Genomic DNA, 15,042 nt, shown 5'->3' with positions numbered 1-15,042 from the left:
TTCCCTCCCTCCCTCCCTTCCTTCCCTCCTTCCTTCCTTCCTTCCTTCCTTCGCTCCTTCCTTCTTTCCTTCCTTTTCCCTCCTTCCATCCTTCCTTCCCTCCTTCCCTCCCTCCCTCCCTTCCCTCCTTCCTTCCTTCGCTCCTTCCTTCTTTCCTTCCTTTTCCCTCCCTTCTTTCCTTCCTTTTCCCTCCCTCCTTCCTTCCTTCCCTCCTTCTTTCCTTTCCTTTCCTTCCTTCCTTCCTTCCGTCCTTATTTCCTTCGTTTTCCTTCCTTCCTTCCTTCCTTCCTTCCTTCCTTCCTTCCTTCCTTCCCTCCCTCCTTCCTTCCTTCCTTCCTTCCCTCCTTCCTTCCTTCCCTTCCTTTCCTTCCTTCCTTCCTTCCTTCCTTCCTTCCTTCCTTCCTTCCCTCCCTCCTCCTTTCCTTCCTTCCTTCCTTCTTTCCTTCCTTCCTTTTCCCTCCCTCCTTCCTTCCCTCCTTCCTTCCTTCCTTCCTTCCTTCCTTCCTTCCTTTCCTTCCTTTTCCCTCCCTCCTTCTTTCCTTCCTCCCTCCCTCCCTTCCTTCCTTCCTTCCTTCCTTCCCTCCTTCCTTCCTTCCTTCCTTCCTTCCTTCCTTCCTTCCTTCCCTCCTTCCTTCCTTCCTTCCCTCCTTCCTTCCTTCCTTCCCTTCTTCCTTTCTTCCTTCCTTCCTTCCCTCCTTCCTTCCTTCCCTTCTTCCTTCCTTCCTTCCTTCCTTCCTTCCCTCCCTCCCTCCCTCCCTCCCTCCCTTCCTTCCTTCCTTCCTTTCCCCGCCCTCCCTTCTTCCTTCCCTCCCTCCCTCCCTCCCTCCTTCCCTTCCTTCCTTCCTTCCTTCCTTCCTTCCTTCCTTCCCTCCCTCCCTCCCTCCCTTCCTTCCTTCCTTTCCCCGCCCTCCCTTCTTCCTTCCCTCCCTCCCTCCCTCCTTCCTTCTTTCTTCCTTTTCCTTCCTTCCTTCCTTCCTTCCTTCCTTCCTTCCTTCCTTCCCTCCTTCCTTCCCTCCATCCTTCCTTCCTTCCTTCTTTTCTTCCTTTTCCATTCTTCCTTCCTTCCTTCCTTCCTTCTTTTCTTCCTTTTCCTTCCCTCCTTCCTTCCTCCTTCCTTCCTTCCTTCCCTCCATCCTTCCTTCCCTCCTTCTTTTCTTCCTTTTCCATTCTACCTTCCTTCCTTCCTTCCTTCCTTCCTTTATTGATCGGCAATCCCCAAAAAAGCCATCTTTTCATGTATTTTCTCTTGGTTTTGGTTATTTCGATTTTCCTCTTTTCTTCTGAAATGCGTTTCCATTTCATATGGAAAGGGGCGGGACATGGAAGCAGGAAATCCTGTTCAGGAATGTCAAAGGGGGCAGAATAGTCGGATTCTTGGAAATGTTCCTAGGTGGCTCTGAGGGGACCATAGAGAGGGAAGGGACCCCTCCAGGTCCTCCAGACTGACCCCCTTGCAAAGGATCATAGAGAGAGAAGGGACCCCTCCAGGTCAAGGAAGGGACCTCTCTAGGACATGCAGCCGGTTATGAGGGGATCATAGAGAGGGAAGGGAGCCCTCTAGGTCCTCCAGCCTGACCCCTTTGCAAGAGACCATAGATAAGGAAGGGACCTCTAGGTCTTCCAGGCGGTTACCAGGGGATCATAGAGAGGGAAGGGACCTCCAGGTCTTAGCGGGGTCATAGGAAAGAGACAGCATCCTAGAAGGGTCAAGCCAGAAGGGAACCCTCCATGTCCTCCAGCCTCACCCCCTTGCAAGGGACCATAGAGAGGGAAGGGACCTCTAGGTCCTCTAGGGATCATAGAGAGGGCAGACACTGAATCCTAGAAGGGTCAAGCCAGAAGGGAACCCTCCAGGTGGCTATGAGGGGATCATAGAGAGGGAAGGGCCTCCCCCTTGCCAGAGACCATAGAGAGGGAAGGGACCCCTCCAGGTCATCCAGCCCGACCCCCATGGAAGGGACCATAGAGAGGGACGGGACCTCTCTACTTTAGGTCCTCCTGGCAGCGAGGAGGGGATCATAGAGACAGAATGCTCCGAATCCTAGAAGGCTCGAGCCAGAAAGGAAACCTCCAGGTCCTCCAGCCTGACCCCCTTGAAAGGGATTATGAGGCAACCATAGAAACTTGAAGGCACAAAGTCCAAGAAGGGCTCAGTCAGAAGGGAACCCTCCAGGTCATCCAGCCCGTTATTAGGGGACCATAGAGAGGGAAGGGACCTGTCTATATCCTCCAGGTGGTTCTGAGGGGATCACAGAGAGGGAAGGCCCAGAATCCTAGAAGGCTCGAGCCAGAAGGGAATCCTCCAGGTCCTCCAGCCTGACCCCCTTGCATGGGAATATTAGAGGACCATAGAGAGGGATGGGCCCTCTCTAGGTCATCCATGCGGTTATGAGGGGACCATAGAGAGGGAATGGGCCCCTCCAGGTCCTCCAGCCCAACCCCCTTGAAAGGGACCACAGAGAGGGAAGGGACCTCTCTAGGTCCTGCAGGTGGGGATCATAGAGACAGAATGTGCAGAATCCTAGAAGGCTCAAAACAGAAGGGAACCCTCCAGGTCCTCCACCCTGACCTCCTTGAAAGGGATCATAGAGAGAGGGAAGGGGGTCCTCCAGGTCCTCCAGGCGGTTCTGAGGGGATCATAGAGAGGGAAGGGACCTCCCGAGGTCCTCCAGCCTCACCCCCTTGCAAAGGGTCATAGAGAAGGAAGGGGCCTTCAGAGTCCACCAATGGGTGGAGGAGATGGATGGTGGTGGGATGATGGTCTTGATGATGATGATGGTGGTGGTCTTGACGATGATGTGATGAAGGCCATGATGATGATGATCTTGATGATGATGGCCTTGATGTTGACCATGGTGGTGACCATGATGATGCTGATGTCCATGATGATGATGATGATGAGGGCCATGATTCTAATGATGATGATGTTGACCATGAAGACCATGATGATCATGTTCTTGACGATGATGTTGATGGCCTGGATGTTGAAGGCCACGATAATGATGACCATGGTGATGATGGTGGTGGTCATGATGATGATGATGTTGGCCATGATGATCATGTTTTTGATGGTGATGTTGACCATGATGGCCATGATCCTGATGATGATATTGACCATGGTGATGTTGGCCATGATGGTGACCATGATGATGCTGATGGCCATGATGAAAGCATGGTGATGGTGGCCATGATCCTGATGGTGATGATGATGGTCATGATGGTGATGATTATGTTGACCATGATGATGACCATGATGACCATGACAATCATGTTTTTGATGATGATGTTGTTCATGATGACCATGATCCTAATGATGATGTTGACCATGATGATGATGACCATGATGGCCATGATCTTGATGATGATATTGACCATGATGATGATGTTGACCTTGATGATGATGATGACCATGATGGCCATGATCTTGATGATGATGATGTTGACCATGATCCTCATGATGATGATGTTGACCATGATTCTCATGATGATGTTGACCATGATGTTGACCATGATGATGACCATGATGATGATGATGATGATGATGTTGACCATGATGATGTTGACCATGATGGCCATGATGTTGACCATGATGATGATGATGATGTTGACCATAATGATGATGACCATGATAGCCATGATGTTGATCCTGATGGTGGTGATGATGATGATGATGTTGACCATAATGATGATGACCATGATAGCCATGATGTTGATCATGATGGTGATGATGTTGACCATGATGTTCTCCATGATGATGTTGACCATGATGATGTTCACCATGATGATGATGATGTTGACCATGATGACCATGATGTTGACCATGATATTGACCATGATGATGATGATGTTGACCATGATGATGATGATGTTGACCATGATGACCATGGTGATGATGATGTTGACCATGATGATGATGTTGACCATGATGTTGAGCATGATCATGACCATGATGATGACCATGATAGCCATGATGTTGACCATGGTGACAATGTTGACCATTATGTTGACCATGATGACCATGATGATGATGTTGACCATGGTCATGATGACCATGGTGGCCACGATCTTGATGATGATGATGTTGGCCATGATGGCCATGATGATGATGATGATGACCATGATGATACCTTCTCCCCCAGGCCAAAGCGGCGCCGGCAACAACTGGGCCAAGGGCCACTACACCGAGGGCGCCGAGCTGGTGGACTCGGTCCTGGATGTGGTCCGCAAGGAGGCCGAGTCCTGCGACTGCCTCCAGGGCTTCCAGCTGACCCACTCCTTGGGCGGGGGCACGGGTTCCGGCATGGGGACCCTCCTGATCTCCAAGATCCGAGAAGAATACCCCGACCGCATCATGAACACCTTCTCGGTGGTCCCTTCCCCCAAGGTCTCCGACACGGTGGTGGAACCCTACAACGCCACCTTGTCGGTCCACCAGCTCGTGGAGAACACCGACGAGACCTACTGCCTAGACAAGGAGGCCCTCTAGGACATAGGCTTCAGGGACCTGATCATGATCCTGATGGTGATGGTGATGATGATGATGTTGACCATGGTATGATAGCCATGATGTTGATCATGATGATGATGACCATGATGATGATGTTGACCATGATGATGATGATGATGATGATGGCCATGATGTTGACCATGATGGCCATGATGTTGACCATGATGGCCATGATGTTGACCATGATGATGATGTTGACCATGATAGCCATGATGTTGACCATGATGATGATGACCAAGATAGCCATGATGTTGACCATGATGATGATGATGATGACCATGGTGATCATGATGGCCATGATGTTGACCATGATGATGTTGACCATGATGATGACCATGGTCATGATGACCATGATAGCCATGATGTTGACCATAATGATGACCATGATGATGATGATGTTGACCATGAGGATGATGATGTTGACAATGATGTTCTCCATGATGATGTTGACCATGATGATGACCATGATGGCCATGATGTTGATCATGATGGCCATGATGTTGACCATGATGATGATGATGTTGGTCATGATGATGTTGACCATGATGATGATGATGATGTTGGTCATGATGATGACCATGATGGCCATGATGATGATGTTGACCATGATGACCATGATCTTGATGATGATGATGTTGACCATGATCCTCATGATGATGTTGACCATGATGATGACCATGATGGCCATGATGTTGAGCATGATGATGATGTTGACCATGATTTTGTTGACCATGATGACCATGATGTTGATGATGTTGACCATGATGATGATGATGTTGACCATGATGGCCATGATGATGATGTTGACCATGATGACCATGATCTTGATGATGATGATGATGTTAACCATGATCCTAATGATGATGTTGACCATGATGATGATGGCCATGATGTTGACCATGATGATGATGAACCTCATGATGATACCTTCTCCCCCAGGCCAGAGCGGCGCGGGCAACAACTGGGCCAAGGGCCACTACACCGAGGGCGCCGAGCTGGTGGACTCTGTCCTGGACGTGGTCCGCAAGGAGGCCGAGTCCTGCGACTGCCTCCAGGGCTTCCAGCTGACCCACTCCTTGGGCGGCGGCACCGGCTCCGGCATGGGGACCCTCCTGATCTCCAAGATCCGAGAAGAATACCCCGACCGCATCATGAACACCTTCTCGGTGGTCCCCTCTCCCAAGGTCTCCGACACGGTGGTGGAACCCTACAACGCCACCTTGTCGGTCCACCAGCTGGTGGAGAACACCGATGAGACCTACTGCATAGACAATGAAGCCCTCTATGACATCTGCTTCAGGACCTTGAAGCTCACCACCCCAACCTATGGAGACCTCAACCACCTGGTGTCCGCCACCATGAGTGGTGTCACCACCTGCTTGAGGTTCCCCGGACAACTCAACGCCGACCTCCGGAAGCTGGCGGTCAACATGGTCCCCTTCCCACGTCTCCACTTCTTCATGCCAGGCTTCGCCCCATTGACCAGCAGAGGTAGTCAACAGTACAGGGCCTTGACCGTCCCAGAGTTGACCCAACAGATGTTCGACGCCAAGAACATGATGGCCGCTTGTGACCCACGTCATGGGAGATACCTGACGGTGGCCGCCGTCTTCAGAGGTCGCATGTCCATGAAGGAGGTGGACGAGCAGATGCTCAACGTCCAGAACAAGAACTCCTCCTACTTCGTGGAGTGGATCCCCAACAACGTGAAGACCGCCGTCTGCGACATCCCACCGAGAGGACTCAAGATGTCCGCCACCTTCATCGGCAACTCCACCGCCATCCAGGAGCTCTTCAAGAGGATCTCGGAGCAGTTCACGGCCATGTTCAGGAGGAAGGCCTTCCTCCACTGGTACACGGGAGAAGGCATGGACGAGATGGAGTTCACCGAGGCCGAGAGCAACATGAACGACCTGGTCTCCGAGTACCAGCAGTACCAGGACGCCACCGCCGAGGAGGAGGGGGAGTTTGAGGAGGAGGCCGAGGAGGAGGCCGCCTAGGAGGACCCATGATGACCACCACAACCACTGTCCTGTTGTCCCTTCCATGCTTTCCTTTAGATGTTCCTCAGATGTTCCTCATAAGTTCTTCAGATGTTTCCTCCCATGTTGTCCTTCAGATGTTCCTCAGATGTTCCTCAAATGTTCCTCAGATGTTCCTCAGATGATCCTCAGATGTTTCCTTCCATGTTCTCCTTCAGATCTTCCTCTCATGTTCCTCAGATGTTCCTCAGATGTTCCTCAGATGGTGCCTTCCATGGTGACCTTCCATCTTCTTCTTTACATGTTCTCCAGATGGTTCCTTCCATGCTCTTCTTTAGATGTTCCTCAGATGCTTCCTTCCAATGTTCTTCAGATGTTCCTCAGATGTTCCTCATGTTCCTCAGATGGTTCCTTCCATGGTGTCCCTTCCATGTCCTTCAGATGCTCCTCAGATGTTCCTCAGATGGTTCCATGTTCCTCAGATGGTTCCTTCCATGCTCTCCAGATGTTCCTCAGATGTTCCTCAGATGGTTCCTCCCATGTTCTTCATCTGTTCTTCAGATGTTCCTCAGATGTTCCTCAGATGGTTCCTCAGATGGTTCCTCCCATGTTCCTCAGATGTTCTTCAGATGTTTCCTCCTCCCATGGTGACCCTTCCATGTTCTTCAGATGTTCCTCAGATGGTTCCTTCCATGTTCCTCAGATGTTCCTCAGATGGTTCCTCACATGTCCTTCAGATGTTTTTCAGATGTTCCTCATGTTCCTCAGATGGTTCCTTCCATGGTGTCCCTCCCATGTTCTTCAGATGTTCCTCACATGTTCCTCAGATGGTTCCTTCCATGGTGGCTCTCCATCTCCATCCTGACGTTCCACCTTGCTTCCATGTTCTCACCAGGATGTTCTTCAGATGTTCCTCAGATGGTTCCTCCCATGCTCTACAAATGTTCCTCAGATGGTTCCTTCCATGTTCCTCAGATGTTCCTCAGATGGTTCCTTCCTGATGTTCCACCTTCTCACCAGCTTCCATCTCCTCCTACTTTGTGGAGTGGATCCCCAACAACGTGAAGAGCGCCGTGTGTGACATCCCACCGAGAGGTCTCAAGATGTCCGCCACCTTCATCGGCAACTCCACCGCCATCCAGGAGCTCTTCAAGAGGATCTCGGAGCAGTTCACGGCCATGTTTAGACGGAAAGCGTTTCTTCATTGGTACACAGGAGAAGGCATGGACGAGATGGAGTTCACCGAGGCCGAGAGCAACATGAACGACCTGGTCTCCGAGTACCAGCAGTACCAGGACGCCACCGCTGAGGAGGAGGGGGAGTTGGAGGAGGAGGCCGAGGAGGAGGCCGCCTAGGAGGACCCAGGAGGTCCCAGAAGAGCCACAACCACCACTGTCCTGTTGGCCCTTCCATGTTCTCCTCAACCTGCTCCTTCCATGTTCTTCAAATGTTTCCTTCCATGTTCTCCTTCAGATGTTCCTCTGATGTTCTCCTGATGTTTCCTTCCATGTTCTTCTTCTGATGTTTCCTCCCATGGTGACCCTTCCATGTTCAGATGTTCCTCACATGTTCCTCAGATGGTTCCTTCCATGGTGGTCCTCCATACTGACCTTCCATGTTCTTCAGATGTTTCCTCCTCCCATGGTGACCCTCCCATGTTCTTCAGATGTTTCCTTCCATGCTCTTCTTCAGATGTTCCTCAGATGCTTCCTCCCATCTTCTTCAGATGTTCTTCAGATGTTCCTCATGTTCCTCAGATGGTTCCTTCCATGGTGTCCCTTCCATGTTCTTCAGATGTCCCTCAGGTGGTTCCTTCCATGCTCTGCTTCAGATGTTCCTCAGATGGTTCCTCCCACGTTCTTCAGATGTTCCTCAGATGTTCCTCAGATGCTCCCTTCCATGGTGGTCCTCCATCCTGACCTTCCATGTTCTCACCAGGATGTTCTTCAGATGTCCTTCAGGTGTTCCACAGATGGTTCCTCCCATGTTCTTCAGATGTTCCTCATGTTCCTCAGATGGTTCCTTCCATGGTGTCCCTCCCATGTTCTTCAGATGTTCCTCAGATGTTCCTCAGATGTTTCCTTCCATGCTCTCCTTCAGACGTTCCTCAGATGCTTCCTCCCATGGTGACCTTCCATCTTCTCCTTTCCATGTTCTCCAGATGGGTCCTTCCATGTTCTTCAGATGTTCTCCAGATGGTTCCTTCCATGGTGGCTCTCCATCCTCACCTTCCATGTTCCCACCAGGATGTCCTTCAGATGTTCCTCGGATCTTTCCTCCCATGTTCTCCATCCAACCTTCTCCAGATGCTTCCTTCCATGCTGCTTCTCCACCCTGACCTCCCACCTCCTCCCCACCCAAGTGTCTTCTCCACCATCTCCATGTCGGACCATCAGACGCTGAACATCCAGAAGAAGACCTCCCCAACAACGTGAAGACCGCCGTCTGCGACATCCCGCCGAGGGGTCTCAAGATGTCCGCCCCCTTCATCGGCAACTCCACCGCCATCCAGGAGCTCTTCAAGAGGATCTCGGAGCAGTTCACGGCCATGTTCAGGAGGAAGGCCTTCCTCCACTGGTACACGGGAGAAGGCATGGACGAGATGGAGTTCACCGAGGCCGAGAGCAACATGAACGACCTGGTCTCCGAGTACCAGCAGTACCAGGACGCCACCGCCGAGGAGGAGGGGGAGTTGGAGGAGGAGGCCGCTTAGAAGACCGGAATGACCACAACCACCACAACCCTCCACGTTCTCCTCAACCTTCTCCTTACGATGTTCTCCAGATGTTTCCTCCCATGGTGATCCTTCCATGTTTTCCTCTAGATGTTCCTCAAATGTTCCTCAGATGTTCCTCAGATGGTTCCTTCCATGGTGTCTCTCCATCCTGACCTTCCACCTTGCTTCCATGTTCTCACCAAGATGTCCTTCAGATGTTTCCTTCCATCTTCTCCTTCAGATGTTCTTCAGATGTTTCCTTCCATGGTGGTTCTCCATTCCGACGTTCCACCTTGATTCCAAGATCTCACCAGGATCCCCTAGAAGGTCACCTCTCCCCTTAGTCCTCCAAGGCATCCTAGAAGGTCACCTCTCCCCTCGGAAGGAACCTCTCCACGCTTTTCCTGGTTTCCTAGAAGGTCCTGCACCGACGGCTCCATTTTCCTAGAAGGTCACCTTTCCTTGGTGCTCCAAGGCAGCTTGTGTTTCCTAGAAGGTCACCTCTCCAGTCCTCCAGGACGTTCTCCTCCTGTTTGTTTCCTAGAAGGTCACCTCTCCCTCAGAAGGAACCTCTCAACGCTCTCCCTGCTTTCCTAGAAGGTCCTCCACGGTGTTCTCCGGTTTCCTAGAAGGTCACCTCTCAGTCCTCACATTCCCAATAAATAAATAAAATAAAACCTAGCTATCCTTCAACATTTGCATTTCTCTGAATTTTGTGATGCAGATCCCAGCCAGGATACAGATCCCAGCAAAAATGCATAGATTTGGTGAAGATTTGATGTTTTCATCCCCAAAATGTTTTTGATTTGAGTTCCTACTGAAGTGAGGCTGCATTTTAATGTTGTACTAAATCTTGTTTTTAAGTTGTATTTTAATCAATTGTTTTTACCTGGTGATAGCTGCCTGGAGCCCAGTCTTGGCTGGGGAGGGCAGGGTATAAATAAAAATTATTATTATTATTATTATTAGCTTAGTGCCCCCAAAATTGCATATATTAGGGGAAATAACATCCCACAAATGCATTATGTTAGGGAAATTGCTTTGCAGAAAGGTGCGAATCAGGCATACAAAAACGTGTATATTGGGAGAACTTTGCAAAACCATCATATTTTGTTTTTGTCTTGTGGACTTTTTTAAAAAAAGATTGCTAACTGATGCTGAGAACTGAGGAATAATAAGGAACAGAGAGAAACCAAAATTGACAGATTTGAGCACACATTTGAGTGTGTGTGTTTATTATACACATATGTCATACATACACATCCTCTGTCAGTCAGAGGAGACAATACTGTTAGCCACCTTCCCATGTTAGCCAAGTCAGTTCGTGACAAGGAAAAGAGTTTGCAATTCTTCCCAGCAGAGGGCAGCAGTATACATTCTTCACCATTTCCACTGCTCATACCTGCTAGAGCACAATCCGCCTGGACATTTAAGGCTATGAAAACCTGAAACGGGAACAGCAGTGTTCAGCTGCCTGTCGACTTCTAGCATCTAATCAGACTACGATCTTCTTCTTTGGCGATCACTCGTAGCTGAGTAAGATTGTCTTCCATAAACCATAGCTGTCAACTTACAGATTTGAAAATAAGGGACCAGCAGCCTCGAAAATAAGGGATCAGCAGCCAAAGTAAGGGATCAACAATTACTTTTGTAAAATTCATATTTTGTTGCGTGCAAATGGCTTTAGATACCTATTAGGTCCATAAATTACCATATAGCATATATTCAACACAAAAAAAACCAGCAACAATTTGTTGTTGACAAAGCAAGCTGGACATAGAAAGGGCCCCATTACCTTCAGTAGGTTAATTAAGAGACATCATCAATAAGGGACAGCAGCGGGACATGGCGCTGGAATAAGGGACTGTCCCGCCAAATAAGGGACGCTTGACAACTATGCCATAAACATGGTTGTAACAGTGAGTCCATAAGTGACTGTGGAGGCCAATTCTGGATCCACACATCCTTCCACAGTGGGGACATAGGTTTCCGGGAAGGAGTTGATCCTGGTGAGGATTTGCCAAGCGTGCCTTCCTCTTAGCATGTTTCTCCCTTTTGTCCTGAGTTAGAGTGTCTTCAAAGTCCATGACACCTTTGGTAAAGGCTGTTCTCCATTTGGAGCACTCGCAGGCCAGTGTTTTCCAATTTTCTTTGCTTATACTGCATTTGTGGTTAACAGATTGAGGTTGAATCCTGACAAGACAGAAGTACTGTTTTGGGGGGGGGACAGGGGATGGTCAGGTGAGGAGGACTCCCTGGTCTTCGGGTAACTGTGCCCCTGAGGGACCAGGTGTGCAGCCTGGGAGTCATTTTGGACTCACAGCTGTCCATGGAGGCACAGTCCAATTCTGTGTCCAGGGCAGCTGGTTATCAGCTCCATCTGGTACGCAGGCTGAGACCCTACCTGCCCACAAAGTGCCTCGCCAGAGTGGTGCATGCTCTAGTTATCTCCCGCTTGGACTACTGCAATGTGCTCTACGTGGGGCTACCTTTGAAGGTGACCCAGAAACTGCAACTAATCCGGAATGTGGCAGCTAGACAGGTGACTGGGAGCAGCTGCCGAGACCACATAACACTGGTCCTGAAAGACCTATATTGGCTCCCAGTACGTTTCCGAGCACAATTCAAAGTGTTGGTGCTGACCTTTCAAGCCCTAAACGGCCTCGGTCCAGTAAACCTGAAGGAGCGTCTCCTCCCCCATTGTTCAGCCCTGACACTGAGGTCCAGCACTAAGGGCCTTCTGGCGGTTCCCTCATTGCGAGAAGTGAGGTTACAGGGAACCAGGCAGAGGGCCTTCTCGGCAGTGGCGCCTGCCCTGTGGAACGTTCTCCCATCAGATGTCAAGGCAATAAACAACCATCTGACTTTTAGAAGACATCTGAAGGCAGCCCTGTTTAGGGAAGTTTTTAGGGAAGTTTTGATCTTTTATCATGTTTTCAATATTCTTTTGGGAGCTGTCCAGAGTGGCTGGTGAAACCAAGCCAGATGCGCAGGGTATAAATAATATATTATTATTATTATTATTATTATTATTATTATGCTCAGCTCCTGTGTTTGGGCTTCCCCTTGGGGCACCTGAGGCTGTGAAAACAGGGCATTGGACTAGATGGGACCTGGGCTCTCCTATTGCTCCTACCATGTCTTACCATTGGTCCACCTTGTCCACTATTGTTCGACTCAGATTGGCAGTGTCCAGCTCTCTGATCTGTGCTCAACTGGTGATGCCAATGATCAAACCTGGGACCCTGTCATAGCTTGACTTCTGAGCTCAGCTGTTTTCCCAAATAGTAAAAAGCATGGGTATTCCTTAATCAATCAAAGTGTGCCTACAGACAGAGCGAAGACTTTGAATCTGCATTGGTATGTTCAGGGCCGTCTTAAGCATATATGGCGCCGTGGTTCAAAGACCCCTCCGGTGTGCCCCCCCCCTTTTCCCAGAGTTGTCAACCTTTTCCCAAGCCTCTGCGGGGATCGCTCTCCTGCGGAGGCTTGGGAAGGAAGCTGCACGCCTGCCAGCCATATAGTTGGCAAGGCACAGCATCCATCCTAAGTCTCTTCAAGGGATCGCTCTCCTCCCGCGGAGGCTTGGGAGGCAAGCTGCACGCCCGCCAGCCATATGGTTGACAGGGCACAGCTGGCGGGCACGCAGGAGGGGAAGGGGAGGCCTCCTGCAAAGCCACGCAGCTCCCCCACTCATTGGGGTGCCCCTGAGAGGCCGCGCCCTGGCACATCTCGCCAGTAAACCCAATGGGAAAGACGGCTCTGGGTATGTTACTAGACAATAGCATGCGTTTCAGATTCATTAATCTGGACCGATAGAGTATAACTGAATGTCAGCTGGGTAAACTGGATTGTGCGACGTACGTACATGCTGGCTCATCAACTCTGATATATGCACTTGGGCAAAAAAAATGAGAGGCACAAATACAAGATGGGTGACACCTGGCTTGAGAGCAGTACATGTGAAAAGGATCTAGGAGCCTTGGTTGACCACAGACTTGACATGAGCCAACAGTGTGACGCGGCAGCTAAAAAAGCCAATGCAATTCTGGGCTGCATCAATAGGAGTATAGCATCTAGATCAAAGGAAGTAACAGTGCCACTGTATTCTGCTCTGGTCAGACTTCACCTGGAGTACTGTGTCCAGTTCTGGGCACCACAGTTCAAGAAGGACACTGACAAACTGGAACGTGTCCAGAGGAGGGCAACCAAAATGGTCAAAGGCCTGGAAACGATGCCTTATGAGGAACGGCTAAGGGAGCTGGGCATGTTTAGCCTGGAGAAGAGGAGGTTAAGGGGTGATATGATAGCCATGTTCAAATATATAAAAGGATGTCACATAGAGGAGGGAGAAAGGTTGTTTTCTGCTGCTCCAGAGAAGCGGACACAGAGCAATGGATCCAAACTACAAGAAAGAAGATTCCACCTAAACATTAGGAAGAACTTCCTGACAGTAAGAGCTGTTCGACAGTGGAATTTGCTGCCAAGGAGTGTGGTGGAGTCTCCTTCTTTGGAGGTCTTTAAGCAGAGGCTTGACAACCATATGTCAGGAGTGCTCTGATGGTGTTTCCTGCTTGGCAGGGGGTTGGACTCGATGGCCCTTGTGGTCTCTTCCAACTCTGTGATTCTATGATCCTATGAGTCTATATCTGATTCCCAAATATATAGCATTTCTAGTGCCAAGTCGGACACGACTAAACAACTGAAAAACAACGGTGTCATAGAGGCAAGGCACGTAGTTGAGGTCCAATCACTGGCTGAAATTGCAAGGCAACGGATCAGTTTCTGCCGCCCAGTGTTTGAAAGAGAGGGAAGCTGGGCTCCTGAAGTGGATTGCATGAGCTCCGCTGTATATAGTAGTAGGTCAATGGGGTCAGGCAACTGAGAACTTGGTTTGTGCAGTAAGCACAAACTGCCACTACCTGCTAAACAGGACATAACTCATGCCAACAGTTTCCCAGCAGTTGCTCAGAGCCGTTGCTGTGAAAAGGCCGCAAAGGTGGAGCAAAGTTCACTTGACTGAGGCCAGAGCACCTTGAGAGTGTTCAGGATGAAGCATGAATCAAAATGCTGCCGTTTTCCCCACATTCAACGTAACCCGTCAGCTCAGTCTGCTGCTTAGGAATGAGAAGGGTTAGGTGCAATTACTCCTCAGAGGTTCTAGCTCTTAATGGCTGCCTGATGGGTGGAAGCTCAACAGGTGCAGCTTCTGCTATTTTTTTTGACTGGATGGGGAAATCGGTGTCATTTTGCCTGGCATGATAACTGTTTAGAGACACAGAACCCCTCTTGGAAACTAAGAGGGCAACTCTTGGCCCTGATGCCTGATTTGACGAAGCAAAATCCTCTCCGTTTCGTGGCTTTTCCTCTCCAATGTTTTCCACTGGCCTGTTGCCACAATGGCCTTAGATTGTCAGGACAGTGAACAAAGCAGGAGGTCTATGGAGGCTGCCAGTTGTTTAATTTCCTGCTATTAATGGAGCGTAATCTAAACACCCATGGCAAATATTTACCTCTGCGCTCCCTCTGCTGAATGTCCTGATGGATGATGGACAGCCCTCCACTCCTCTTCCAATCTCAACGGTTGGACTTATTCAAGAACCCGGGAAGAGTGTGGGGCGAAGGCTTCCTCCCATCATTCAATTTTAAGACTGCCAACTCTGATTGTCAACTGAATTGGGCATGGGAAACTGGTCATGACAGCAGGGACAAACCAGCTTCCTTTGTTCAATTTTTTTAAAAAAGCATGATCTTTTAAAGCAGTGCTCCACTGGGCTAGCCATTGACATTTTAGATTTTCCACTATGCTCTATTTTGATGGGCATTTGGCGGGAAGG

At 49.7% G+C, this 15,042-nt stretch overlaps 3 protein-coding genes and 2 long non-coding RNA genes across 9 annotated transcripts in view; 4 read left to right on the top strand and 1 right to left on the bottom strand.

Annotated features, from left to right (window-relative positions):
- The window catches only part of LOC310681813 (tubulin beta-4B chain), a 19,105-nt gene extending 12,596 nt beyond the window's left edge, over window positions 1-6,509 (top strand). For both annotated transcript variants that reach the window (XM_083449759.1, XM_083449760.1), the window contains exon 4: window positions 5,447-6,509. In XM_083449759.1, coding sequence (XP_083305885.1) covers window positions 5,447-6,507 — 1,061 coding nt within the window. In that variant the 3' untranslated portion in view covers window positions 6,508-6,509. The remainder of the gene's footprint in view (window positions 1-5,446) is intronic.
- Window positions 6,510-6,654: 145 nt separating this feature from the next.
- LOC310681815 lies at window positions 6,655-9,434 on the top strand. Of its 4 annotated transcripts, none has more exons than XR_014513645.1 (3): window positions 6,655-6,766; window positions 8,355-8,450; window positions 8,685-8,773. It is a non-coding gene; the product is annotated as an uncharacterized lncRNA (long non-coding RNA). The 4 variants fall into 4 exon arrangements; XR_014513644.1 differs by lacking the exons at window positions 6,655-6,766; window positions 8,685-8,773 and adding exons at window positions 6,795-6,853; window positions 9,347-9,434; XR_014513646.1 differs by lacking the exon at window positions 6,655-6,766 and adding an exon at window positions 6,795-6,853.
- LOC310681814 (tubulin beta chain-like) lies at window positions 7,518-7,883 on the top strand. Its single transcript, XM_083449761.1, has one exon. The coding sequence runs from the start codon at window positions 7,593-7,595 to the stop codon at window positions 7,842-7,844; it is 252 nt and encodes an 83-aa protein (XP_083305887.1). The 5' UTR covers window positions 7,518-7,592; the 3' UTR covers window positions 7,845-7,883.
- Window positions 8,911-9,203, top strand: LOC310681890 (tubulin beta chain). Its single transcript, XM_083449883.1, has one exon. It carries the CDS (start codon window positions 8,963-8,965, stop codon window positions 9,200-9,202), a length of 240 nt encoding a protein of 79 aa, XP_083306009.1. The 5' UTR covers window positions 8,911-8,962; the 3' UTR covers window position 9,203.
- Window positions 9,435-9,561: 127 nt separating the features above from the next.
- Window positions 9,562-9,854, bottom strand: LOC310681402. Its single transcript, XR_014513248.1, has 2 exons — window positions 9,776-9,854; window positions 9,562-9,596 (listed from the first exon to the last, which is right to left on the bottom strand). It is a non-coding gene; the product is annotated as an uncharacterized lncRNA (long non-coding RNA).
- Window positions 9,855-15,042: the final 5,188 nt, after the last annotated feature.

Source organism: Podarcis tiliguerta (genome assembly GCF_965153285.1).
Source record: "Podarcis tiliguerta genome assembly, chromosome: 7".
Lineage (NCBI taxonomy): Eukaryota > Metazoa > Chordata > Lepidosauria > Squamata > Lacertidae > Podarcis > Podarcis tiliguerta.
Note: the sequence above shows the minus strand (reverse complement) of the source record. Positions and strands in the feature narration are given on the sequence as shown.

Excerpts from the sequence above, each read along its gene's own strand:
- LOC310681890 (XM_083449883.1), top strand. The coding sequence starts at position 8,963 with ATGTCCGCCCCCTTCATCGGCAACTCCACCGCCATCCAGGAGCTCTTC.
- LOC310681814 (XM_083449761.1), top strand. The coding sequence starts at position 7,593 with ATGTCCGCCACCTTCATCGGCAACTCCACCGCCATCCAGGAGCTCTTC.